Raw genomic sequence first — 26,387 nt, 5'->3', positions numbered from 1 at the left:
AGGTAGACTCCCTGGCCCGCATCGGCGAAGCTCCCTCCGCCGACGTAGTCGGGGAGCCCTCCTGGGAGGTGGCCGCGGTCGGCACCGCACGCGGTACCGACGTCGGGGACCTCAACCTGGGCGATGGGCCAGCCGGCGCCACGCTCGACGGTACCGGAGGCGCAAGCACCGCCGGTACCGGAGGGGTAGGGCGCAACAGCTCTCCCAGAATCTCTGGGAGAACGGCCCGGAGGCTCTCGTTCAGAGTGGCTGCAGAAAAAGGCTGAGAGGTCGATGCAGGCGTCGACGTCAGAACCTGTTCCGGGCGAGGAGGCTGTTCCGGGCTGTCCAGAGTGGAGCGCATCGACACCTCTTGAACAGAGGGTGAGCGGTCCTCTCGGTGCCGATGCCTGCTGGGTGCCGAATCCCTCGGCGACCCAGAGCTCTCGGTGCCGACACGGGGAGGAGACCGGTGTCGATGCTTCTTCGATTTCTTCCGAAGCATGTCACCGGAGCTCCCCGGCACCGACGAGGAGGACGTAGAATCCATCCGTCGCTTCCTCGGGGCCGAGGCCGAAGGAGGTCGGTCTCGGGGGGGCTGTACCGCAGGAGCCCTCAGGGTAGGAGGAGACCCACCCGAAGGCTCACCGCCACCAGCAGGGGAATGGACAGCCCTCACCTGCACTCCTGACGATGCACCACCGTCCGACGACATCAGCAGACGAGGTCCCGGTACCACCGACGTCGATGCAGCTATCCGATGTCTCGGCGCCGATGCAGAGGCCCGATGCCTCGATGCACTCGATGCAGGGGCGGCCGAGGAAGATGGTCTGGACGCTGACGACGTCGATGCACTCGAAGATCCCGGTGCCGATGCCGACGAAGAGCCCGAGAACAACACGTTCCACTGGGCTAGTCTCGCTACCTGAGTCCGCCTCTGAAGCAGGGAACACAGACTGCAGTTCTGAGGGCGGTGCTCGGCCCCCAGACACTGAAGACACGACGAGTGTCGATCAGTGAGCGAGATAACCCGGGCGCACTGGGTGCACTTCTTGAAGCCGCTGGAAGGCTTCGATGTCATGGGCGGAAAAATCACGCCGGCGAAATCAAAATCCGAAATGACGGAAAAAGAGCACCAAAACTTCAGAGGGAGAAAATCTCGACCGAGGCCGAAAAGAGGCCTACCCCGACGACGAAAGAAAACTTACCGGGGCAAAAAGCTGGAAGTACGGGGAGGATTGACACGAAACCCGGTGGAGGGTTTCCGGAGCACTTCCCGACTTAAGCAAAAGCTTTTCCGAAGAAAAAACACGCTCAAAACAATTTGGACGCGCGAGGTCGACTTTCCGGGGCTCGACACGGCGAAAATACGACCGTACCGAGTGCGGACAAAAGAAGACTGGCCGGCTCGAGCCGGTTTCGGGCGGGAAGACGGCCGCGCATGCGCGGTGTGCGCGAGGACTAGCAAAGGACTTTGCTAGTGAAGTTTCCGATTGGAGGGGCTGCCGTGGACGTCACCCATCAGTGAGAACAAGCAGCCTGCTTGTCCTCGGAGAAAACCTTTTTTCTTTGTCCTGATTAGGGATCCTAATCCATTTACCTTCCATTACTAAAAGGGCAATATCTACAACCTGTACATTTATAGTGACCCCCTTCTGTGTTTGAAACACTCCTGCCTTTTCTTAATTTCTCTCCCAAATTTAATCCCCTCTTGTATGTAAATCTGGGGGTATGCTGAAATGCCTTATGAAGCCCAAACAGAGTCCAATGTTTTTGTATGATTTTTTTCACTCTTTCAATGTTTGCTACATACGGGAGGATACATGAAATTCTATTTTCTTTACTTTCCCTCCCCTTCTCTAGCAGCCACTCCCGATGTGCATTATATGCCCTTTTAAATGCTTTATATAAGTACATAAGTAATGCCACACTGGGAAAAGACCAAGGGTCCAATGAGTCCAGCATCCTGTCCATGACAGCGGCCAATCCAGGCCAAGGGCACCTGGCAAGCTTCCCAAACGTACAAACATTCTATACATGTTATTCCTGGAATTGTGGGTGCACAATTTTTTTAGGGTAACCCCGTTCTCTGAAGCGCTTTCACATCAATTCTGCCTGATCCAAGAAATCTTCCTTATAGGTACATATTCTGCGTATCCTTAAAAACTGTCCAATGGGGATACCATCTTTTAAGGGGGTGGGATGGTGACTTGTATAATGTAACAAGGTATTTCTATCAGTAGATTTGTGGAAAACGTTTGTAGAGAAGGAACCCTCAGAGTAATTAATTGTCATATCCAAAAATTCACATTGGTCACTTCCTACTTTAGTTGAAAAGGTAATGTTGCTATCACAATTATTTAAATATGTAGAGCATAATGAAATAGAAAATATGATAAGGTATGTGAAACATATAAACACAAAGTGATTTATCAGAAACAATCTAGGAACATAATCTAGAAACATAATCTAGGAAGTCTACTCACTTGTCCTTTAGATTGTAAGCTCTTTGAGCAGGGCCTGTCCTTTTATGTTAAATTGTACAGGGCTGCGTAACCCTAGTAGCGCTTTAGAAATGTTAAGTAGTAGTAGTAGGAAGCAAGATAGTATTCCTCACTGTTGTTTTTTTAGGATCAGAATCATCGCTCCTGATGATGCGTAGAGTGAAACACAATTGTGTTGGGCATTGGTTAAACACAGACTGAGTGAAACGAACAGAGGAGGGCCCGAGCCAGCTGAGCTAAATTGACAATCACAGCAAGAAAAACACCCCTCAGATTGAAGCCCATGACATAGTAACATCCAATGATGGGTCCTTTCCGGGAGGAATATTAGCTCCCTCAACCTGAGGGTCATCTTAGCCTTGAATGGGTGGCAGAGACGGTTGGGAGGCGGGGCTAGTGCTGGGCAGACTTATACGGTCTGTGCCAGGGCTGGTGGTTGGGAGGCGGGGATAGTGCTGGGTAGACTTATACGGTCTGTGCCAGAGCCGGTGGTGGGAGGCGGGGATAGTACTGGGTGGACTTATACGGTCTGTGCCCTGAAAAAGACATGTACAAATCAAGGTAAGGTATACACAAAAAACTAGCACATATGAGTTTATCTTGTTGGGCAGACTGGATGGACCGTGCAGGTCTTTTTCTGCCGTCATTTACTATGTTACTATGTTCCCACAAGTCCTCAACATCCAAAAAATTATCTAAGGATGCGAAAGAACCCAACCAGGCCAAGTCACCCTGTTCCTGCCTATCAGCCAAATGTAGCAATTTTGCCTCTAAAGGACCCCCTGTCTCTTAGGTCCCCAATGGTACCAGCACTGCAGGAACTGGTAAGCCCTGCTTCAAACAGAAAGCCTGGAGCAATAAGAGCACACACTCTAGCAAGAAGGGAGGCACATCACCTCATGAATCATATCTCGTAAGCACCGAGGGCTCATCAGCGAGAGCCCAAATGGAAGAGAGCACTGCCAAAATGATGGAGCTTTCTGCAAAATTTGGCTCCAGGGAACTGCCCTGACCAAACTCTACCGCACCTGGCTGCCCCAACCTATCTGCAACGCGCCACCAGAGGTTGCCTGCCTTACAGTTTCTTCAGGGAGAGACTGCACACACGTGGCAAAGGCTGCTAACAGAGGAGATGAAGTGCTGAACAGCGCAGCAGCATGCCCTCTCAGAGGGAGCAGACATCCTGATGAAGGAAGGCCACCACAGCATCCCAGCCAAAGACTTTCCACTTGACCCCTGAAAGCAAAACTGTATGGAGTCATAAATGACCTCAGGATTCCACAAGGCTCTGTATGAGTTCTGTGTTCCTTACTCGTCTTCCTCTACTCCACCCCAACTTGTTGTTCCAATCAGCTCCCAGAGGTACACTAGGAACCCCTCCCATTACTGAAGAGAGAGGAGGCAGAGGCGCGGTTACACTAGAAAAGGGGGGAGAGGGAAGGGAAGGACCAGATGAATGTGTGTGCATACTCAGAGCACTATGACCAGCAGGCCTTGAAGAACAGCTCCTCACTGTTCTTCTTTTTTTTTTTTTTTGTGAAGGATGACCACCTCCTAAGATGCACTCTCTCCTCTAACTTCTTCTTATTTTTTTTTTGTGGGGTCAAAAACAGGAAGGAGGAATTGGGAGCAGAGACCGCTCGCAACTCCAGGAGATTGATCTGAAGACCTTTTTCCTGGAGGGACCAAACTCCTTGAGTGTGAAGCCCATCGACATGAGCTCCCCACCCCAGGAGGGATGCATCTGTTGTCAGCACTTTTTGTGACTGAGGAATTTGAAAGGGACGTCCCATGGTCAAATTGGATCGAACTGTCCACCACTGAAGGGAATTGTGGACAGCTGGATTTCATCCTCTAGATCCCCTGCAGCTTGTTACCACTGAGAAGCTAGGGTCCACTGAGCTGATCTCATGTGAAGACGGGCCATGGGTATCACATGGACTGTGGAGGCCATATGGCCTAGAAGTCTCAACATCTGCTGAGACGCCCTGGCCAAGGAAACTAGAGACAGAAGATTGTCTGCTCTCGCCTCTGGAAGATAGGCACGAGCCGTCTGTGAGTCCAGCAGAGCTCCTATAAATTCCAGTTTCTGAACAGGGAAAAGATGGGACTTGGGGTAATAACAAACCCGAGTAGCTCCAGCAGTTGAATAGTCATCTGCATGGACTGTAGAGCTCCTGCCTCTGATGTGTTCTTCATCAGCCAATCGTCGAAATAAGGGAACACATGGACTCCCAGTCTGCGTAGCGACGCTGCAACTACTGCCAGGCATTTTGTAAAGACCCTGGGCGCAGATGCCAGACCAAAGAGCAGCACACAATACTGGAAGTGTGCGTTCCCAGACGGAATCGAAGATACCTCCTGTGAGCTGGAAGTATCGGGATGTGTGTATAAGCATCCTTTAAGTCCAGACAGCATAGCCAATCATTCTCCCGAATCACGGGAAGAAGGGTGGGACTAGGAATTTGTTCAGGGCCCTTAGGTCTAGGATGGGACGCATCCCGCCCCTGTTTTCTTTTGCACAAGAAAGTACCTGGAATTGAATCCCAGCCCTACTTGCCCTGGTGGAACGGGCTCAACCGCATTGGCGCCGAGAAGGGCGGAGAGTTGCTCTGCAAGTACCTGCCTGTGCTGGAAGCTGAAGGATTGAGCTCCTGGTGGGCAATTTGGAGGTCTGGATTTCAAATTGAGCGAGTATCCTAACCGGACAATTTGAAGAACCCACCGATCAGAGGTTATCAGAGGCCACCTTTGGTGAAAAAATGTTAACCTCTCCCCGACCGGCAAGTCATCCGGCACAGACACCTTTATAGCAGCTATGCTCAGCTGCAGCCAGTAAAAAGCCCGTCCCTTGCTTTTGCTGGGGAGAACGAGCACGCTGGGGATGAGCCTGAGAAGGCTGTCGAGAAGGAGGATTGTACAAACGCTTTTTATAAGCATAGGGAGCATTCTTCCTTCCCAGGAAAAATCGTCTACCTGATGAGGTAGTAGCAGAAAGCGCCCGGCGGGAGAGATTGTCCATAGCGGTTTCCCACTGCGTGATCTGATCAACCACTTGCTCGACTTTCTCACCAAAAATATTATCCCCCCAACAAGGGACATCCGCAATCCGCTGCTGGACTTGATTGTCCAGGCCAGAGGCATGCAGCCATGAGAGTCTGTGCATCACTATACCTTGGGCAGCGGTTCTGGATGCAACATCAAAAGAATCGTAAGCACCCCTGGACAGGAATTTACGACACGCCTTCTGCTGCCTGACCACCTCCTGAAAGGGCTTGGCCTGCTCTGGAGGGAGCTTATCAACCAAGTCCGCCAGCTGCTTCACCATGTTCCTCAAGTGAATGCTCGTGTAGAGCTGGTAGGATTGAATTTTGGCCACAAGCATAGAGGCCTGATAAGCCTTTCTCCCAAAAGGAGTCCAGGGTTCTAGATTCTCTTCCCGGGGGCGCCAAAACAAAGTCTCTAGAACTCCTGGCTCTCTTGAGCGGAATCCACAACCATAGAGTTGTGAGGTAACTGCGACTTCATCAGCTCAGGTTCTCCGTGAATCCGATATTGGGACTCAGCTTTCTTAGGAATGGTGGGATTACTTAGTGGTTTCATCCAGTTCCACATTAAGTGTCTCCTTGAGCACATTATGCAAAGGAACGGTGGATAACTCCTTAGGTGGCAAAGGATAGTCAAGGACCTCGAGCATCTCAGTCCTGGGCTCATCCTCAGATACCACAGGGAAGGGAATAGCCACAGTAATTTCCCGGACAAATGAAGAGAAAGAAAGACTCTCCGGGGAAGAAAGCTTTGTTTCTGGTGAAGGAGTAGGATCAGAAGGAAGACCACAAGACTCCTTGGAAGAGAAATACCTGGGATCTTGCCCTTCATCCCACGAGGCATCCTCACTGGTATCGAACAAAGAGTTCCTCAACTGCAGTCCGAAACCGGGCCCGTCTCGATGCCGAGGAACCATGTCCTCGACGGCGATGTCGAGAAGTCGACTCCCATGCCAGCGGCGATGTCGATGGGGAGTCGATCTTGGTGGCAGCAGAAGCCGATGCCACACCGAAGCCTGTGTCCGCTTTTTAAGGCTAAGACACAACTTACAGGTGTCTGGGCGATGGTCGGGCCCAAGGCATTGAAGACACCATGCGTGGGGGTCGGTACCTGAGAACGTCCGGTTGCACCAAGTACACTTCTTGAAGCCGCTGGGAGTCCTCGAAGACATGGACGGCAAAATAGCGGCGGCAAAGTCAAAATTTGCAATTGTGCCAATAAAAAGGGCACAAAAATGAGAAAAAGCATACACGCGGCCTAAGAAGGCTGCGACGAAAACGAAAGGAAACTTAAAGGGCCAAACTAAGAAATTAGGGGGTTTTTTTTGTTTTTTTTTTAAGTTTTGTAGGCAGGATAAAAGAAAGACTAAAGAAAGACAAAAGAGGGAGAAAAACTCCCAAACGTGATACCAAAAAGGAAGACTCTTTCTCTGGACCTGAGGAGAGAGACCGACGAAGCAGCCACTCTCCACCACGGTAAAAGAAAAAACTGTGCGGGGACTCGCGCGACAGGCGGGAAGACGGCCGCGCATGCACCCTGCATGCTGGAAGGCTCTGGCAAAGTTTTGTTTATTTTGCTCTGGAAAATTGCCATCTCTGGGCCGCCGTGGATGCCGACCCATCAGTGAGAACAAGCAGCCTGATTGTCCTCGGTCAAAAACAAGTTTCCCCTTTCCAATACCTTGAAAATTCTAATATATGATCTTTTAGTCCGTAAAGCACTTCTATGTGGATTACAATCTCTTAAGAAGCCAGAACACTTCTGGGAAATAAATCAAAATTTCTAAAACAATGCTGCTAAAATTTAATAATCAATACTCATTAAAAAGCAACTGTCTAGGATCCCATTAAAAACCTTTAAAAATAAGCTGTATTCTTGATAATTATCAATAAAACTCTTTGGAAAACAATAAACCCCCTTTTAAATAGTATAACCAACTCGGACATATACGACGGAGCTAAGCCATGCACAATTTTAAAAATCATAGTGCAAGCTTTAAAAATAACGCTTGCTTCTAAAGGAAACCAATGCAATTCAATTAACAGAGCAATCATTCTTATTGTGTCTCTGAGCCGAACACAGCAATCTGGCAGCTGTATTTGTATAGTCTAATTTGAACTGAATCGATTCTAAACCACCCAAGAAAAATTATATTACAAGGGTCTGTTTGTGACAGGACCAATGACTGAACCATATTGTAAATTAATCTGTATTGAAAAATAGTGCCTAATCTTACCTAACATTTTTTTAAAGTCATGAAAATCTTTTTAACTAAAGTATTTACTTGTATAGCCTAAGAAACTAGGGTTTAACCAAATACAGAGTAACTTCAGAGAATCACTTACAGAAAACACACAATCATCAAATGCTAAATTTGAGACTAGAGTAGGGAGGGTGGACTCAACCACGTAAATTTTGTTTTTATCTTATGTAATACACATATACACATTCTTTTTTTGGGGGGGAGGGCTAATTTTGGACTGCAAACAAACAGAATTGGTTCCTGTTGGGCTACAAAACCATAAGCCTTTATTTATGGATGCTTAGGCTTCTCCTCCCTATATCATAATCCCCAATTTGCCCAGTCGCTGCAGTTACCATACTTGACCAGGGGTCACAGACCATAGTCCCCTCTAGAATCCAATATTCTCACACCTTAAGTTGGTCCACCAGGTGCTGCTGATCTACAATAATCAGGACTCCTTCTCCCAACTCAATAGGAGCTGTAAACACTGCCGCTACAGTATCCACAGCCCCAGACAGCCTAGGGAGCAGAAGCCAAATTCAGGAATTAAACCCAGGTTTCCTACCTAGAAACACAGCAATACCACCGAGTGACCAGGATAGGCCAAATCTGGACCAGCATATCAGGAATTAAACCCAGGTTTCCTACCTAGAAACACAGCAATACCACCGAGTGACCAGGATAGGCCAAATCTGGACCAGCATATCAGGAATTAAACCCAGGTTTCCTACCTAGAAACACAGCAATACCACCGAGTGACCAGGATAGGCCAAATCTGGACCAGCATATATATTTTTTTAAAAAGTATTTTATTTTTTCCTCTAGAGAAAATACAAATGCAGTCAGTTGTGAAGCAAACTGATGTACATTAAAAGCTACCAGTCCACGGCCTACATAATATTTATGTTTAAATCTTGGGCTTCGCCTAAATGCAACCGTACTGAATTATGAAGCTTGAATAAAATACATTTTAGGAAGTAATACATTAAACTTACTTTTTCTCAAACAGATTTTTCTTGTATTTAGTCTTATTCTGTTTAATACCTTCAAAAGGAAGAAAACAATACATCAATCAGTGAACAAAAGGTTAACCAAGTAGCACAAAACTCATGCACCAAAATCAGTTAAAAAGAAAAGAAAAGAAAAAAAAAAAAAGGAGGAGGAGGATCTAAAGCTGCTATTTAAAAAGCAATAAAAATAAGAAAGAATCTTTCACCCACACAGGATGCCAACAAGCTCTACAAATGTAAACTTCAGAAACATGCATGCAGTCACACTGCTGACCATCTAGGTCTCTGTGAACTTCCAAAAGGCTAAAGACAAAAGGAGAACTGTATGGTCATTACAGGGAGGTAGAAGAGGAAACAGGATCTTGCCAAAATTACAGAGTCAGTGACACAAAGTCTGTCTCTGTGGGGAAATGGGAGGGAGGAGTGAAGGGATAAATTATGTTTAGTGCATTAACCACAAAGCTGCCAATACATTTATTAACAACTTGCTCACTGCAGTCACTTTTGCTATTGAGAGTGTCCCTCTGTTGCAACCACTATTCCATGGCATGAGCCCCTTTGCTACTGCAGTGGTTTGCCTACTATAGAAAAAGAGAATATTGTTTATAGAATGACTATTCAGAAGGGCTACTTTGAGGATACACTTACATGGCACACTCGAGATTTCTTCTGACTATAAATAGTGAATTGTCACTGTTTTATAACAGCTAAACCACTGTGCTCCAACAAGCTCAGCAGTAGTGTGCTATGATGGAAACTTTAGTAGCCTTCTATTTTGGTTTTTTTTTTGTTTGTTTGTTTTTATAAACCACCACTGGTTTTACGAGAACACTTTAAACATTAAAAATTTAGGAAATAAAATTTAACTTTGCGAGTTTATATACAATATATGAAAAATATAAAAAGGAATTCTGATGAATAAGTGATTACCTTGTTGAAAAGATGAACACAATTGGGTTTAGGAATATTTTTAAAGATATACTCCCATTCTACTACAATGTGTGCCAAATAAGGAAAAAAAATGCCCTTATCTGGCAGACTAACCCTGAGACTCTTGTAGAGAGGCAGAAAACAGGGAGGGAAGTTGGATTGGTCTAGTGTGTCTCAAAGAAAGAAATTTAGCTGTTATTGTCCTCTCAAGACTAGTCTAGAAACTGTGGGATGTAGCAAAAAGCAGTACTCATGATAAACCCACTCTTGCTGTAAAAGAATCTGTCCTTGCATCAACGTCCAGTCTGTAGTGCTTTGCAAACATATGAAGTAAGGACTAAGTTGCTACTCTACAAGTACATCTGGGACACCACATTCAACTCAACCCAAGAGACTGCTATGCCCCTTGTGGAGTGTGTCCACAAAGCTGCAGAAGGCCACCTTCCAACCTGGATACAGGTGGAAGAAATCTCCTTTTTCAGCCACCGCGCAGTGGTGACCTTTGAAGCCACCTGACCTTTCTGAACACCCCCAAAAAGGACAAACAAATCTTTTCAACCACTGAAAATTATTGGTAACCTCCAAGTAATGCATGAGAACACAATGCACATCTAAAAGATCTAGAGCATTAAAAGTCAGTTCCACAATCCTCCTTCCTAAAGAAAGGATGACTGAGAAACTGATTCAAATGAAAATCGATGGCATTTTATGGATCATGACTCCTGCTTCAGCAAAACATAGGAAGGGATATCTGCTCCATCATGCTTGTAACTGACACTCTGACAAGCCCAAAGAAATGGCAAGGAGGAACACTGCCTAAAGTAAGGTCCTCAAGAATTACTTTCTTCAAGGGCTTAAAGACTGTTTGACTCAAGGCCTTGCAAACCAGTATTAAATTCTACTTGGGTCTAGAGGAGGTCTGATTCGCATTGCTGCCTTTAGGAAACAGACTGTCAGGATGGGGTGCCAAAGATGATCTATCCAACTGGCCTTGAAATAAACCTACTGCTAAACCCCTGCAGGACAAAATGTTGGCAATAGAAATACGAAAGGGATGTAAAATCTCTGTCACAACACTTCAAACATTTGCCAAACCCTCAAACAGGCCAAGGTGGAATGCTTCCTAACCTAAAGCTCTGTAGAAATAACTAAACTTGCTGCCTTAGGTATGATTCAATTCTTTGAAGGAGTAAACAAACATGTGGACAAAGGGGAGCCGGTTGATATTGTATATCTGGATTTTCAAAAGGCGTTTGACAAGGTACCTCATGAAAGGCTACAGAGGAAATTGGAGATAGGGATAGGAGGAAAAGTCCTATTGTGGATTAAAAACTGGTTGAAGGATAGGAAACAAACAGAGAGTGGGGTTAAATGGGCAGGATTCACAATGGAGAAGGGTAGTTAGTGGGGTTCCTCAGGGGTCTGTGCTAGGACCGCTGCTTTTTTATATATTTACTAGTAAAAAAGGCCCGTTTCTGACACAAATGAAACGGGCGCTAGCAAGGTTTTCCTCGGAGTGTGTATGTTTGGGAGAGTGTATGTGAGAGTGACTGTTTGAGAGTCAGAGTGAAAGTGTGAGTGTGTGTGCGTGAGAGAGAGAGTGAGTCTGGGTGTGAGTGTGTTTGTGAGAGTGTGTGTGTGAATCGTGCCCTCCCAATCCATGCCCATCTGTCCCCTGCCCCCTCCATTCATCTTTTTCCAGCAATTCCCCTCTTTCCCTGAGCCCTGCCCTCCCAATCCATGGCCATCCATGCTCCTCTGTCACCTGTCCCCTCCATTCATCCCTATCCAGCAATTCCCCTTTCTCCCTGCCCTGCAATTCATATCCATCCATGCCCATCTGTCCCCTCCGTTCATCCCTATCCAGCAATTCCCCTCTCTCCCTGAGCCCTGCCCTCCCAATCCATGCCCATCCATGCTCCTCTGTCACCTGCCCCCTCCATTCATCCCTATCCAGCAATTCCCCTCTCTCCCTGAGGCCTGCCCTGCAATCCATATCCATCCATGCCCATCTGTCCCCTCCATTCATCCCTATCCAGCAATTCCCCTCTCCCTGAGCCCTGCCCTCCCAATCCATGCCCTTCCATGCTCCTCTGTCACCTGCCCCCTCCATTCATCCCTTTTCAGCAATTCCCCTTTCTCCCTGAGGCCTGCCCTCCCAATCCATGTCCATCCATGCTCCTCTGTCCCCTGTCGCCTCCATTCATCCTTTTCCTGCAAGTCCCCTCTCTCCCTTCCATGACCCCCCCTCGCATCCATGCTCCTCTCTCTCCCATGTCCCAGCCTGGCCCGCCCTCTTCTCCCCCCCCCTTCGCATCCTTGCCCTCCCCCTTCGGATCCATGCTGTCGTTTCTCCCCTGCCTTCCCACTCCCATTGTTCTTCTTTACTGCCCATCCTCTTCTCTTTCCCTTTTTTTTTTTTTTTCCTTCTTTTTAAATTTACCTCCGTGGCGGTTCCGGCAGCGCAGCGTCAGGGAAGGAGGCGGCGTTCCCGACGTCTAGCCTTTCCTTCGCTGTGTTCCGCCTTCTTCTGACGTCATCTTTGACGTCAGAAGAAGGCGGATCTCAGCGAAGGGAAGGCTGGAGACGTCGGGAGCGCCGCCTCCTTCCCTGACGCTGCGCTGCCGGATTTGTTTGTTCTTGTTTCCGCTCCGCCCTCGACATCATGACGTTTGACGCGAGGGCGGGGCAGAGACGGCTGGGTGGCTTCACACCACGAACGCCACGAACCCTTCAGGGAGTGTTTTAGTGACTTCAGAACGTTGTCCTCATTAGAACGTTCACGGTGCGTTTTATTATATTAGATAAATGATTTAGAGATGGGAGTAACTAGCGAGGTAATTAAATTTGCTGATGACACAAAGTTATTCAAAGTCGTTAACTCGCAAGAGTGGGTTTATCATGAGACTGGTCCCAAAGGCTTTGGTATGGAGAACAGATTTGGCTCCCCAGGGAAAATGACTTCTGGTGCAGGGGACTGTGGTAATTGAAGATTAGTCTCCATTTTGTCTTACAGCTTGGCTCTTAGATAATCATAAGTACATAAGTAATGCCACACTGGGAAAAGACCAAGGGTCCATCGAGCCCAGCATCCTGTCCACGACAGCGGCCAATCCAGGCCAAGGGCACCTGGCAAGCTTCCCAAACGTACAAACATTCTATACATGTTATTCCTGGAATTGTGGATTTTTTCCCAAGTCCATTTAGTAGTGGTTTATGGGCTTGTCCTTTAGGAAACCGTCTAACCCCCTTTTAAACTCTGCCAAGCTAAACGCCTTCACCACATTCTCCGGAAACGAATTCCAGAGTTTAATTACGCGTTGGGTGAAGAAAAAGTTTCTCCGATTTTTTTTTTAATTTACTACACTAGTTTCATCGTATGCCCCCTAGTCCTAGTATTTTTGGAAAGCGTGAACAGACGCTTCACATCCACCTGTTCCACTCCACTCATTATTTTATATACCCCTATCATGTCTCCCCTCAGCCGTCTCTTCTCCAGGCTGAAAAGCCCTAGCCTCCTTAGTCTTTCTTCATAGGGAAGTCGTCCCATCCCCGCTATCATTTTAGTCGCCCTTCGCTGCACCTTTTCCAATTCCACTATATCTTTCTTGAGATGCGGCAACCAGAATTGAACACAATACTCAAGGTGCGGTCGCACCATGGAGCGATACAATGGCATTATAACATCCTCACACCTGTTTTCCATACCTTTCCTAATAATACCCAACATTCTATTCGCTTTCCAAGCCGCAGCAGCACACTGAGCAGAAGGTTTCAGTGTATTATCGACGACGACACCCAGATCCCTTTCTTGGTCTGTAACTCCTAACGTGGAACCTTGCATGACGTAGCTATAATTCGGGTTCTTTTTTCCCACATGCATCACCTTGCACTTGCTCACATTCAACGTCATCTGCCATCTAGAAGCCCAGTCTCCCAGTCTCGTAAGGTCCTTCTGTAATTTTTCACAATGCTAACTGCATGCAAACAAGGGTCTCCCACATTCTTCCCTTATGATCAGCAGGCAGCGCACCATACAAGGACGCTACTTGCGCTGCAAACCCTACACCAGCTCGGAGCTGGCATTAGGGTTTACTAGCAAGCAAGGAATGGAGGAGACCAACAGAAGATATTTGACAGGTCTGGGATTTTCTCTGAGACCTGTCAAACCTAAGCCCACTTCCCCCACCCCAAAGACACCAGACCTCCAGACTCCCCCACCCCCCAAACACTTAAAAGACCTGGTGGTCCAGTGGGATTGCTAGCCTAACAAGATCCTGGCATTCCAGTGGGACTGCTAGCCCTCTACACCCTCCCCCCCACTACGGCCTACCTCAAAACTGGAGAGACTAGCGCTCCCTCCCTCCTCTGTGGGGTGCCTCCTCAAAACGGTGGCACCCTGCCCAGTGCATCATGGGATGAACAGGGCGGGGCTTAACTTCCATATAAGGGTTAAGCCTCATCCAGTGAATTCCAGGATGCACAAGGCAGGGCGCTGTCATTTTGAGGAGATGCCCACAGAGGAGGGAAGAAGTGATAATCCCTCCCTCCTTCAACTTCAAGGTAGGCCACGGGGTCTTTCTAGTGTTTGGAGGGGGGGCAGGCTTAGGTTTGACACGTTTGGGGAAAAACTCTCAGACCTGTCAAATCTATTCTGCTGTTTGACAGATCTGGGGGCTTTTTTTTTTTTTTTTGACAGCCCAGACCTGTCAAAACAACAACTGTGGGAGGACTGTGCCTTGCACAATCCTCCCGCAGAAATACCCCTATGATCAGATCTAACAGCGCACCTAAATTTGCTTGCTATTAGCTCGATCATAGGGGCGTTAAATGCCCCACACCATTCCGGTGCTAAATTTAGAGAGCTGTTTGGAACAGCGTGGGGTTTCTGTTCATCTGTACCACAAGAAATTGTGTTGAACAGGGTGGCTCTTGCCAGCATTGACCATGCAAGCCCATGGACCGAAGCTCCATTACTCAAGATGCTGCCTGAACAGCCTACTGCCCTAAGCTTGCTCGAATCAACTAGTCATCCAAATAAGGATAAACTCCGAGTCCTTCCCAAAGAAAGAATGCTGCTACAACTACCACCTTGGAAAGGTTCTGGGAGCCACAGTCAAGCCAAAAGGCATTGTCTAAAATTGGAAGTACTGCCTCAGAATCATGAACCTTAAACGCCGAGTATAGCAACGTGTAGATTGGTATCTTTGAGGTCTAGGGAAGTTAGGAACAACCCCCTTTCGCAGTGTTGTCATCACCAATTGCAAGGATTCCATCATGAAATGGAACACCTTGAGTGCTTGAGTCACTGCTAGAATCTGACATAATTAACCTTTTTTTGGGAGGGTGGGGGGGGAGAACAACGAAGTAAATGCAGCATCACCCTACTTACCATTCCTCTTTGGGAACTGGAATCATTGACCCCGAGTCTTCCTTATTATAAATGTTTTATACAGGAGCAAAATAAACTCTGGGGAAGGCAATTCCCCTGCTCCAAGGGGAATTTGGGAATCCCCTAGCAGAGCTGATGGTCCTCTGAGGGTCCCTAACTCTCTGCCCTGCTGCATCTCAAACACTTAAGACCAGGCTAATCAAGATGGAGGAGGAGAACGTGGGGACAACGGCCCATTTGCACTACTTCAAGGGAATGAGGCTCTAAACTGATGCTCCTGCACTGACTCCTTTAGGGCCCAACAAAGGCCGAGCTTGTGCCTAATCACTCTCAATGCGCTGCCCCACAATCCACAGCCCTTGATGAGCTATCACAACATGTCCCACAATGCCCTGATGCGCTGTGCCGCACTGGGAGCAGCATTTGGCATTCTCCACCAAGGACTCCATGAATAGCCTGAACCTACAACTGCTGCTGGCAGTAAATAGAATCAGGACATGTTGAAAACCTAGACTGCTGCAATGCCTCTCTTGGCATCAAAAACAGTCCACCCCACTTTGCCTCCATAAGGCTGAATTTCCAGAAGGGAGAAACGTCTGCTTTCGTCTGTCAGCGAGATAATCCAGTTTACCTCAACCCATTTCCACAGGCAAATCTGGTCTTGCTGTCTCTGCTTTATAAAAATGCTCTACAGAGAAATAGTTGTGTGCTCTCTGTTTTATGAGCAGTTCTGGGCAAAGAGGAGGGAGGAAAAAATAAGCAGCTTCTTTGTTGGGGGAGGGGGTAGGAATTCATATGCCTCTTGAGTATTCCTCCAAAATAAAACAGACCCCAATAGGCCTGCCACCCTCTGCTCAACTGGCTATTAGCTCTCACACTGGATCAGGAGCTGCAGGGTCTGCCTTTCACCATCTGCTGAAGACAGAGAAATACTGAGGAGCTGAGCATGCACAGTGTCCTTATAGGGCAGGGGTCACAATCATTTGTTCTCTTGTCTCCATCTGCTAGTCGATGGACATAATAGGTTCTGGACTTATCTGGTGAATACAAAGATGCCGTTATTTGATGCTGGAGGCCCATATCATTTCCTTTTGCAGTAGAAGGGTGAAACTGGTGGTTTATCACACAATTTACCAGGCCCCCAATTATTTTTACAAATTTTTCACACACACAACTGCTACTAAAGAATGCAAGGGGCCATATTGATGACTTTTTGCCTATGTGGTGGGATTGTCCAGCAGCTAAATGATTCAGGGTGAACAGACCTTCTGAAATAGCTGATAATGGAATACCCTTACACTTGCATTAGGTTTACCAAGTCATTGGGACATATTTCCCTATTCCATTACACTATAGAGTCCTAGTAACAACAAGATGCTTAACACTGAAGTCACAATTCTAGTTAAAACAGAAAAACAAGTACCTTTGGATACAAGTTAGTTCTGAATGCAAGTGTACCCTAGAAGTCAGAATAGCCTTTTATCATGGCTTCCCAACCTGTCCTGCAGACCCCACAGCTAGTCAGGTTTTCTTGATACTCACAATGAATATGAAGACCAACCCGCATATGCTGGAGACCTACTGCATGCAAAAATATGTCACATACTCATTGTGGGTATTTTCAACACCTGACTGGATATTGGGTCTGCAGGACACGTTTGGGAAGCTCTGCTTAATATTACTTAATTTGTGTTGTGCTCAATCTACAACCACATCTACTGTTTAGTTTTGTGATGTGCTTTGTCTCAAAGTGTATCTAAATATCATTGTATGTTTGAAAGTTAATGTCAAAAATAAAATAGAGTCCAAAAACAGAAGTAAGCTTTAAGCCAGCTGCCAAATACTTTCATAAACTCAGAACACCAGGCAAGGCATTGCTAGAGTGAGGTGGCAAATTGGGGGGGGGGGGGGGGGGGGGGGAGTAAATGCCCAATATTTACCTTTCATAACTTCCATCTGCTTTCTGAACTTCGCGTTCTGTTGCATCAGATCTTTCACCCCCTCAGGGCCATGCCTGCACAGGTCTTGAGCTCTCTCGTTAGACTCAAGTGCCCGCTCACGCTCACCCATCAGGAAGAGAGCATCGCATAAGCGGTAGTGACCCTGTCACAAAAATATCAACAGCTGAGCCAGAGCAATGACAACATAGCTTTATTCTTCAGCAGCCAAGGCTAGGAAATATCCCAAGGTCAGCTGGATGCTTTGTGAAATCAAGTCTTATCAGGTGGCTGGAAGATTTTTCAATGCTAGCCAAACAAAGTGTTTTAATACACAGAGAGCACCAGCAGTGCTTCCACTAAAAGCTAAATCTTATCTATCTACAAAATAAATAAAGTATGTCGAGCACAAAGAATTCAACTCCTCATTATTAGTCAAAGACAGGCGTCTCAAGCAGTCAATACAAATAGATTCCAGTACTGTAGTATTTCTCAACATTTTGAATAACAGAGACCACATATCAGCTGTAGGCACGCGGAGCCCTCTCTGTTGGCACACGCGCAGCCGGTCGCCTCACCCGAAACTTAGCCCTCCCACCCACCGTCAAGCATTCCTCCCTCCCTCCCACCCAGCACCAGCCCGCCCGGCCTCCATCCCTCCCTCCGAACCCGAAGAAATTTAAAAGTCTTCCCTTGTCCGAGTAGGCGGCGTCAGCATCAGCAGCGAAAAGCATGCTGCTGGTTTGTCGCGTCTTCAGCCTTCCTTCTCTCAAGCTCTCTGGTCCCGCCCTCATTTCCTGTTAGGGCGGGACCAGAGAGCTTGAGAGACGGAAGGCTGAAGACGCGCTGAACCAGCAGCACGCTTTTTGCTGCTACTGCTGATGCTGACGCCAGCTACTCGGACAAGGGAAGACTTTTAAATTTCTTCGGGTTCAGAGGAAGGGAGGGATGGCGGGCTGGTGCCGGGTGGGAGGGAGGGAGGAATGCTTGACGCTTGCCCTTGTGCACGCCGGGTGGGAGGGAGGGAGCGAGGCCTGGTGCTTGGGTGGGAGTGCGGCCTGCTGGGTGGGTGGGAGGGTGGCCGGCCTGCCTGGTGCTTGGGTGGGTGGGAGGCCTGGTGCTGGGTGGAAGGGAGAGAGGCTTGGGTGCTTGGGTGGGTGGCCTGGTGCTTGGGTGGGAGGGAGAGAGGCCTGCCTGGTGCTTGGGTGGGTGGGAGGCCTGGTGCTTGGGTGGGAGTGCTGGGTGGGTGGATGGCCTGGTGCTGGGTGGGAGGGAGGCTTGGTGCTGGGTGGGAGGCCTGCCGCTGGGAGGGCAGGGAGGAGAGGAGGGTGGCTGGACATGGGCGGCTGGAGGGGAGAGGAGGGTGGCTGGACATGGATGGAGGGCAAGAAATGAAGAAGAAAGGAGGAAAGTAAAGAAATAAATGGAAAGGAAGCCCTGGAAACAGAGTTAAGAGAACAGATAGCAGCAGAATCAGCGACTAGGACCAATATGGATAGAAAAACAAAATCACCAGAATCAGCGACTAGGACCAATATGGATAGAAAAACAAAATCACCAGACAACAAAGGTAAAAAAATCATTTTATTTTCATTTTAGTGTTTGGAATATGTCCAATTTGAGAATTTACATCTGCTGTCTTATTTTGCACTGGATATACTGGAGCTGTAATAACTTACAGAAATGATTTATAATGAAAGAAAATCATGTTATTTTTTTCTCCTATACTAGTATAATATTTTCAATGATGTCTGTTTATATGCGCCATGGCTGGTGTAAGGGGGTGTGGCTATCATGGGGTGGAGTCATATGTGGTGACCCCGCCCATAATGAGTACCGGCACTTCGCGATGAGTAATTAGATTTTGGGTTGCTGTTTGGACACTCGGTCTCTGAAAGGTTCGCCATCACTGACCTAGTGGGACTGGGGACAGAAGGAGGAGGGTGTCCTGTCTGGTCTTCAATCTCATGGGTCAGCCCTACAACTGGGCAGTCATTTTAAGAAGATAGTTTTCTTTTAAAATAAATGCTCTTACAAAGAGCCTTCCTCTATCCTAGTCAGTCAGCAGTAAAGAAAAAAAAACAAACCCTCCTCCTCTCCCAGTCAGCCATTAAACAATTCCACTCTAGAGAATCTCCTGTGCCTCCTTCCCTTGTTCTCTCCTTCTGATGGGAGCTGCAGTAGCAGAAATCGAAAATGTAAGGAACCACTTGAAGACTGCGCCAGTACAGATTTTAGGCTCTGTACTGGCTCTGCCATTCCTAGGTTCTGCATGGGAAGTGGGGCTTGAAGCCAGAACACACACTTTCTCATCCTCCAGCTGGATCCTTCACCAGCAACTGGGCCTTAAAACCAGTCCCACCTATGAAAAGGGTCCATGGGATAGAAAAAAGGTGGCAATTAGAGAGAATCACTGTTGGACTAAAGATGACATGGGGTGCGGTATAATGCATTGGGGAGGTCTGCCACAGATTTGGAGGACACACAGATTTGTCTGTCCATGTGCAAACAAAGCTATGCATAGGGACATAGAATGAGGCAAAAAGGAGCCACCAGAATCAATAGGGAAGTGAATTTTTCACCTAATGCATAATTAAACTCTGGAACTCACAGCCCAATGATCAAAGGTAAATGCGAGCGTTAGAGGCTGCTAGCGCCGGACTAGCACCCGCATGCACCTTCGCACACATGATCGGGCAAGTATTCTGCCCCTATGATCAAAGAACAGCACATTGATCGTAGGGGCGGAATAGCGCCTTAACCCTATGCCAGTCCAGAGCTGGCATTAAGGTTAAGTCTCCGTTACCGCCCCCGCCCCCCCAGTCAGAGTCAGGCAGCCAGGGCTGTCACTGTCAGTCCAGGCTTGGGGAACCAATAGGCCAAAGCAATGGCTGGAATCTGGGGGTCCATCTCCAGCTGTCAAAAGCCCAGACCTGCCAAACAAGTGCAGGAGGGTGAGCTCAAGCGCAATCCTCCTCCACCTTTCCCCTATGATCAGAGCTAAATTTGCATCTATTAGCTCTGATCATAACAGCATTATTGCACCGCGCTGTTCCGGCGCTAATTTTACTGCATGAGCGCATGCTCAGGCATAATCCTCCCGCACTTTTCCCCTTTGATCAAAGCTAACATGTGAACATCAGGGTGAGGGTAGAACTGGAAATTTAGACATTTCAGCTATGTTAGAAACCTCTGCAGATGAAGCTCGGGGTCAATGTGGTCTTTGAACCAGACTTGGATATGCTGATGTGGCTATACTTCAGGAAAGCTACTTGTTCTTTTCTTGGGACAAAAAAAAAAAAAAATTGGAAACAAATATGCTAGAGTGTGCAAATTATTTTTTCCCCATGTATCAAGAAACCTTGGTGCAACATTATTAGTCTTGTAAATGTTTAGTTAATTGCTTGAGTGTTAAATATTTGTTTTGTTTCAGAGCAGTTATGTTCCTTTTTAGATCTGAATTAAGTTTCTGCTTTGCCTGTTTCTCCAAATGGTTAAATGATGGATAATGTAATCTGAGTAGGATCTTGCTTGCTATAGCTGTTTCCACCCAAACCCACCTCCCCACTCCCCCCCCCCCCCCCCCCCATTTTCTATTTCTGTTGATGGCTCTCTCATTCTCCCTGTCTCCTCAGCTCGAAACCTTGGGGTCATCTTTGACTCTTCTCTCTCCTCTGCTCATATCCAGCAGATCGCCAAGACCTGTCGTTTCTTTCTTTACAACATCCGTAAAATCCGCCCCTTTCTTTCTGAGCACTCTACCAAAACCCTCATCCATACCCTTGTCACCTCTCGTTTAGACTACTGCAATCTGCTTCTTGCTGGCCTCCCACTTAGTCACCTCTCCCCTCTCCAATTGGTTCAAAACTCTGCTGCCCGTCTAGTCTTCCGCCAGGGTCGCTTTACTCATACTACCCCTCTCCTCAAGACGCTTCACTGGCTCCATATCTGTTTTTGCATCCTGTTCAAACTTCTTCTACTAACCTATAAATGTACTCATTCTGCTGCTCCCCAGTATCTCTCCACACTAGTCCTTCCCTACACCCCTTCCCGTGCACTCCGCTCCATGGATAAATCCTTCTTATCTGTTCCCTTCTCCACTACTGCCAACTCCAGACTTCGTGCCTTCTGTCTCGCTGCACCCTACACCTGGAATAAACTTCCTGAGCCCCTACGTCTTGCCCCATCCTTGGCTACCTTTAAATCTAGACTGAAAGCCCACCTCGTTAACATTGCTTTTGACTCCTAACCACTTGTAACCACTCGCCTCCACCTACTCTCCTCTCCTCCTTCCTGTACACATTAATTGATTTGCTTACTTTATTTTTTGTCTATTAGATTGTAAGCTCTTTGAGCAGGGACTGTCTTTCTTCTATGTTTGTGCAGCGCTGCGTACGCCTTGTAGCGCTATAGAAATGCTAAATAGTAGTAGTAGTTTCATCATTTTATTTTTGTTTTTCCTTTGGAAACTTCACTAATTATATACTCCTCCCCTGAATTGCAGTGGTCTATTGTGGGACAACTAGTTTTTGGTTTTGTAAATCTTTTCTTCTATATTTGTTTTTTGGATTTCAATTCCTTTCCAGCATTTTCTGTGGCAAATTGATACTTGTGATAAATTTTGTGATACTTAAAAAGATTTTTTTAAAGTTATTTCTGAACGCCATATCATCCAGACTATTGCCCTCCTGACTTTCTTGCCGTCCCCTCCTGCCCATTTATACCAACAGGTAGCATTGTTACACAATCTGGACTGCAGGAAGAGTCCTCTACCAGTAACTTGAGATAACCCAGTGTCTCCGTCATCCTTTCCAGCTTTTTAAAAATCCTACAATCTGAATCATCCTGGCCGACAGGTGGCTAAGAGGACTCTCCGCTCAAATCACCTTTTGATACCAGAAGGCGCAAATCCTACTCCCTAGCAAAATCACAGCACATCAGCTATTCATTACAGGAATTCTGGTGGCCACCCTCTGTTCCTCCTCTCTATTGGACATTTGCAAAGCCACAAACATGTTATTCATTTACACCTTAGCAGCACATTATTGTCTGACCAGCAGTCTAGTTCAGACAGTGACTGTGGTCAAATAGTCTGGAAGAGCATGCTTCAAACTTGCCTCTCTTGATGTATTCAACCTACCGCAAAAAAAAAAAAAAAAATCACAAGTGCATGGGTTTCTAAAAGGAATACACTGACTCTTGCACCCTGAATTTCAGAATCACCTACACAGGGTCACCCAATCCAGCTTGTCCATACAGAAAGTCAGGTTGCTTATGTAACTGTTAAACCCCTGCTTATATAGCTGCAATACAGAGCTTAACAAGCTCCTGCAATTGTTCTACAGTCTGTGACTTAAAGCAGAGTGAACTTTAGTCTGTCTTTGCTCCTTACCAAGAACTGCTAGTGGCCCACTCAGCTAATGAGCCTCATGATTAATGTTACATCAGAAACCTCTTGCCCTGAACATGTACAGAGGGCAAGATTACTTTTAGTCACTGTGGAAAAGTCCTCCAAGTTCCTCGAATAACTGAAAAGCTTATTGGGTGATGTAATGTGGAAATTTATTTACTAGGATTTATTTACCACTTTTTTGAAGAAATTCACTCAAAGTGGTGTACAGTAAGAATAAATCAAACAGACAATTACAGCATAAAAATATTCAAATAACAATACAAAGTATGGCATAGTATACTACTAACAATGTCAACACTATAAGTAATAAAACATTTAAAAGACAGTGTAGTGTATAAGCAAAGATGGAACATATAGATAGGTAAGAGAGTAAGAGGAATTACAAAATAAGGGGACTAATTTAAACATAGTTGCACATGAGGTCAGAGAGATGATTTTTTTTTTTTTTTTAAATATAAGGTGAGAAGAAAAAAAAAAATCTAGAAATCCAAAGAACCCAAAAGCTACCTCTGGGCCTACCAAACCAGTTCAGACTGCACAGGCTGCACATCTACCCTCTGCTGGGAGACTCAGAAATACTGACTAAATGGGATCTGCACAGGCTAGAAATACAATGTTCCAAGTTGGGTGTTCAAGTCTCTCTCTGCTGGTAAGCATGCATAACCCAAGTGTCTTGACCTGTCTGTTTTTTTTTTGTTTTTGTTACATTTGTACCCCGCACTTTTCCAACTCATGGCAGGATCAATGTGGCTTACATGGGGCAATGGAGGGTTAAGTGACTTGCCCAGAGTCACAAGGAGCTGCCTGTGCCTGAAGTGGGAATCGAACTCAGTTCCTCAGTTCCCCAGGACCAAAGTCCACCACCCTAACCACTAGGCCACTCCTCCACTTTTGCTACTATTTGAGATTCTACATGGAATGTTGCTGTTCCACTAGCAACATTCCATGTAGAATCTCCAATAGTAGCAACATTCCATGTAGAATCTCCAATAGTATCTATTTTATTTTTGTTACATTTGTACCCTGCGCTTTCCCACTCATGGCAGGCTCAATGCGGCTTACATGGGGCAATGGAGGGTTAAGTGACTTGCCCAGAGTCACAAGGATCTGCCTGTGCCTGAAGTGGGAATCGAACTCAGTTCCTCAGTTCCCCAGGACCAAAGTCCACACCCTAACCACTAGGCCACTCCTCCACTCCTGGAGGGTTGCTGAGGACTACTCCATTACACATTTGCACGTTCCTCACTGCACTGTTGTCTAGTGGATGGCAGTAGCACTGCAGCCGCTCCTGTACTTAATTTTCACCTATACTTACGTGTAATAGGGGTACTCTGAACAGCAGGATAAGCCAGCAGCATAATTCCTCCTCCCTCCCTTTTGGTTGAATATATATAGTACTTCAACTATGGAACTGGCTGGCATACAGACTGGCAAGAACAGCACATAACACTAGGAAGAAGCATTTGCACATGGCCAGAAAGACTTCCAGACTTTCCCGGGCTCTTGTAGAGCACATTCTAACTGGCTCCATCAGGTGGCTGGCTTATCCTGTTTACAGAGAACCCCTGTTACAGGTAAACAACCTAGCTGAGTTGACTCAGTATTGTCACCATTACAAAATGCTAACCAATCATGAAATGTGACTCTCCCCCCCCCCCCCCCCCCCCCCCCCCCCCAAAAAAAAAAAAAACTGTTTTAAAATATCAACTGTTTCAAACACAACTAACCTTTGACCAGTTATATTTCAGCACAGTGGCTCTTTTCCCATCACCCAGGGCTTTCCTTCAAAACAAAATAGAAAAATACCAACATGAAAGAGTCATCTAATATTTACCACATGAAATGCTTTGTCAAATAAAACTGTACTTATGATATAATTATTTTCAAATTGCATGTTATTTATGATTACGTTTACACAGTATCTACTTTAATAAAACGCATCCTCAACATTCTGAAACCAACTCCGTGGCTTTAGTGAAGGGTTCATAATGGTGAAGCCATCTGACTCACCATGTCTCTCTGCCCTCCCTCGCGTCACAACGTCATGACGTCGAGGGCGGAACACTGACACACGACACACCCTCCCAGCTCGCTAACAACGCTAACAGTCCCCCCCACGCGCTCAACAGCCGCCCTCCCATGCCTCCCGAATTAGCCGCCCTCCCGACCCGAACAGGTAAGTGAAGGAGTGAAGATGACTTAAAAACTTCGTAAGGAGGGGGCCTATCTGTACACACAATTCCACTTCTTCAAACACAGCCCTTCAGGAACGGCAGCGGAGATTTCACAAATGTGTGGGGATGGCGGCAGAGGGCAACCCCGCAGACATACATGCAACAAGCGTCTCCGTAGAACCGGGCCGGCCCAGCCTCCGCAAAATAACACACGCCGCCTGTGCGTCAGGAACCGCCCGTACCCAGCGGAGCCTCCTATTACCTGCCGATAACCCCATGCTTGGTCAACCCACTAAAAAACAAAGAATTGCCTAAACCTCCTCCCTCCCGCCGCCAACGCACCACCGGGACACAGCCTCCAGCCCATTCAACCCCAAGGCTCGCACCGTACTGTACTGGTTTTTGGCATCATAAGGAGGGGATGACCCTGAAACTAGGAGGGAGGGGAGGGAGGGCCCCTGGCAAACACACTCTCATTCTCACACAGACACAAGCGCACTCTGTCTCACTCTCTCTCTGTCATACACACATTTGCACATTCACTCTCTCTCAGACGTACACACTCTGAGGAAAACCTTGCTAGCGTCCGTTTCATTTGCGTCAGAAACGGGCCTTTTTCACTAGTTAAATACATTTCTTCTTAACATTAACAATTCACAAGCCCCCAGATAGCAGGAGCATGCTGATGATGCTGAATTACAAAAAAAATAATTAATATGGACTAGCAAGACTGCACACGTTGCTATTTTAACCACCATTAACTGGCCAGATTGGATGGGCCATTTTTGTCTTCAGCTATTGTTCTCTACTGGGTGACTTTGTGGACTGAATACCATGGTACTGCACCCACACCTGGCATCTCTCACAGTGGTAGAATTGTATCCTGTTGCACCATGACTACACCCAGTATCTGTATGTATTTAAAAACTAAGTCAGACTGTTCACTTACTTGTACATCCCCAAGCGAAGAAAACAAAGTGCTCGATTCCCATACAGAAGATGATTTTCAGGACTTCAAATAAAGAAACAAAAAATGGTTTGTTGAAAGAGTTGAATGGTGATATGAGTGGAGTATATAGTAGGACTCAATGGCGAGGTGAAAGGGGTGAATGAGGGAGTTCCTTAGTAGGAAGTATTTGTTAGGTGTGTGTGAATGGAAATGATATGTTCTACTAAATAAATGAATTAGAAACATTTGACAAGAGTACGATATTGGTGTATGTTAAAAGCATAAGAGGAACCATGGCAGAAGAATAAAGTGTGCCAGCCACCCCCCCCCCCCCCCCATCTCATCAGATCTGTCCTTACCAACAATCCAAGGCCTCGGTATAGAATTTCACAGCACAGTCATAGTTTTCCTTAGAGAACTCCTCATTCCCTCTCTGCTTCATGACTTCACTTTGCTGCAAGAGAAAGTGTCATCTATCTTACTCCTGAACATTCACAGAAAACTTCACCAAACAAGTCACTGTCAAACATTTGTTTTGAAAGCTGAACTCCTTCCTCCAAACTCATCTGGGAGAAACTATAATGATACCAGAAGTAGTTTAGGTCAAGGTCAAATACTTTAATGTTTCATGAACTCAAAACAGCATATTTCAAAATTGCTTAATATTTATAGCACTCCACCAGTGGTGCTAAATACTCTGCAATACAATATACATGGTTCCAAAGTGAACCAGAAGGCCCTTTGTTCATACTGCTCACTATACAGCGCTGAGCATGCCATAAAACTTCTCCACGATCAACCACACT

At 46.6% G+C, this 26,387-nt stretch overlaps 1 protein-coding gene across 1 annotated transcript in view; it reads right to left on the bottom strand.

Annotated features, from left to right (window-relative positions):
* Window positions 1-26,387, bottom strand: part of LOC115469743 (E3 ubiquitin-protein ligase TTC3-like) — a 99,141-nt gene that overhangs the window by 9,313 nt on the left and 63,441 nt on the right. The window contains exons 10-14 of the mRNA XM_030202530.1: window positions 25,941-26,035; window positions 25,582-25,644; window positions 24,186-24,240; window positions 17,049-17,211; window positions 8,772-8,820 (exon numbers count right to left, since the gene is read on the bottom strand). Of these exons, the coding sequence (XP_030058390.1) occupies window positions 8,772-8,820; window positions 17,049-17,211; window positions 24,186-24,240; window positions 25,582-25,644; window positions 25,941-26,035 (425 nt within the window). The remainder of the gene's footprint in view (window positions 1-8,771; window positions 8,821-17,048; window positions 17,212-24,185; window positions 24,241-25,581; window positions 25,645-25,940; window positions 26,036-26,387) is intronic.

The sequence above is a fragment of the Microcaecilia unicolor genome, chromosome 4 (assembly GCF_901765095.1).
Source record: "Microcaecilia unicolor chromosome 4, aMicUni1.1, whole genome shotgun sequence".
NCBI classification, from domain to species: domain Eukaryota; kingdom Metazoa; phylum Chordata; class Amphibia; order Gymnophiona; family Siphonopidae; genus Microcaecilia; species Microcaecilia unicolor.
Note: the sequence above shows the minus strand (reverse complement) of the source record. Positions and strands in the feature narration are given on the sequence as shown.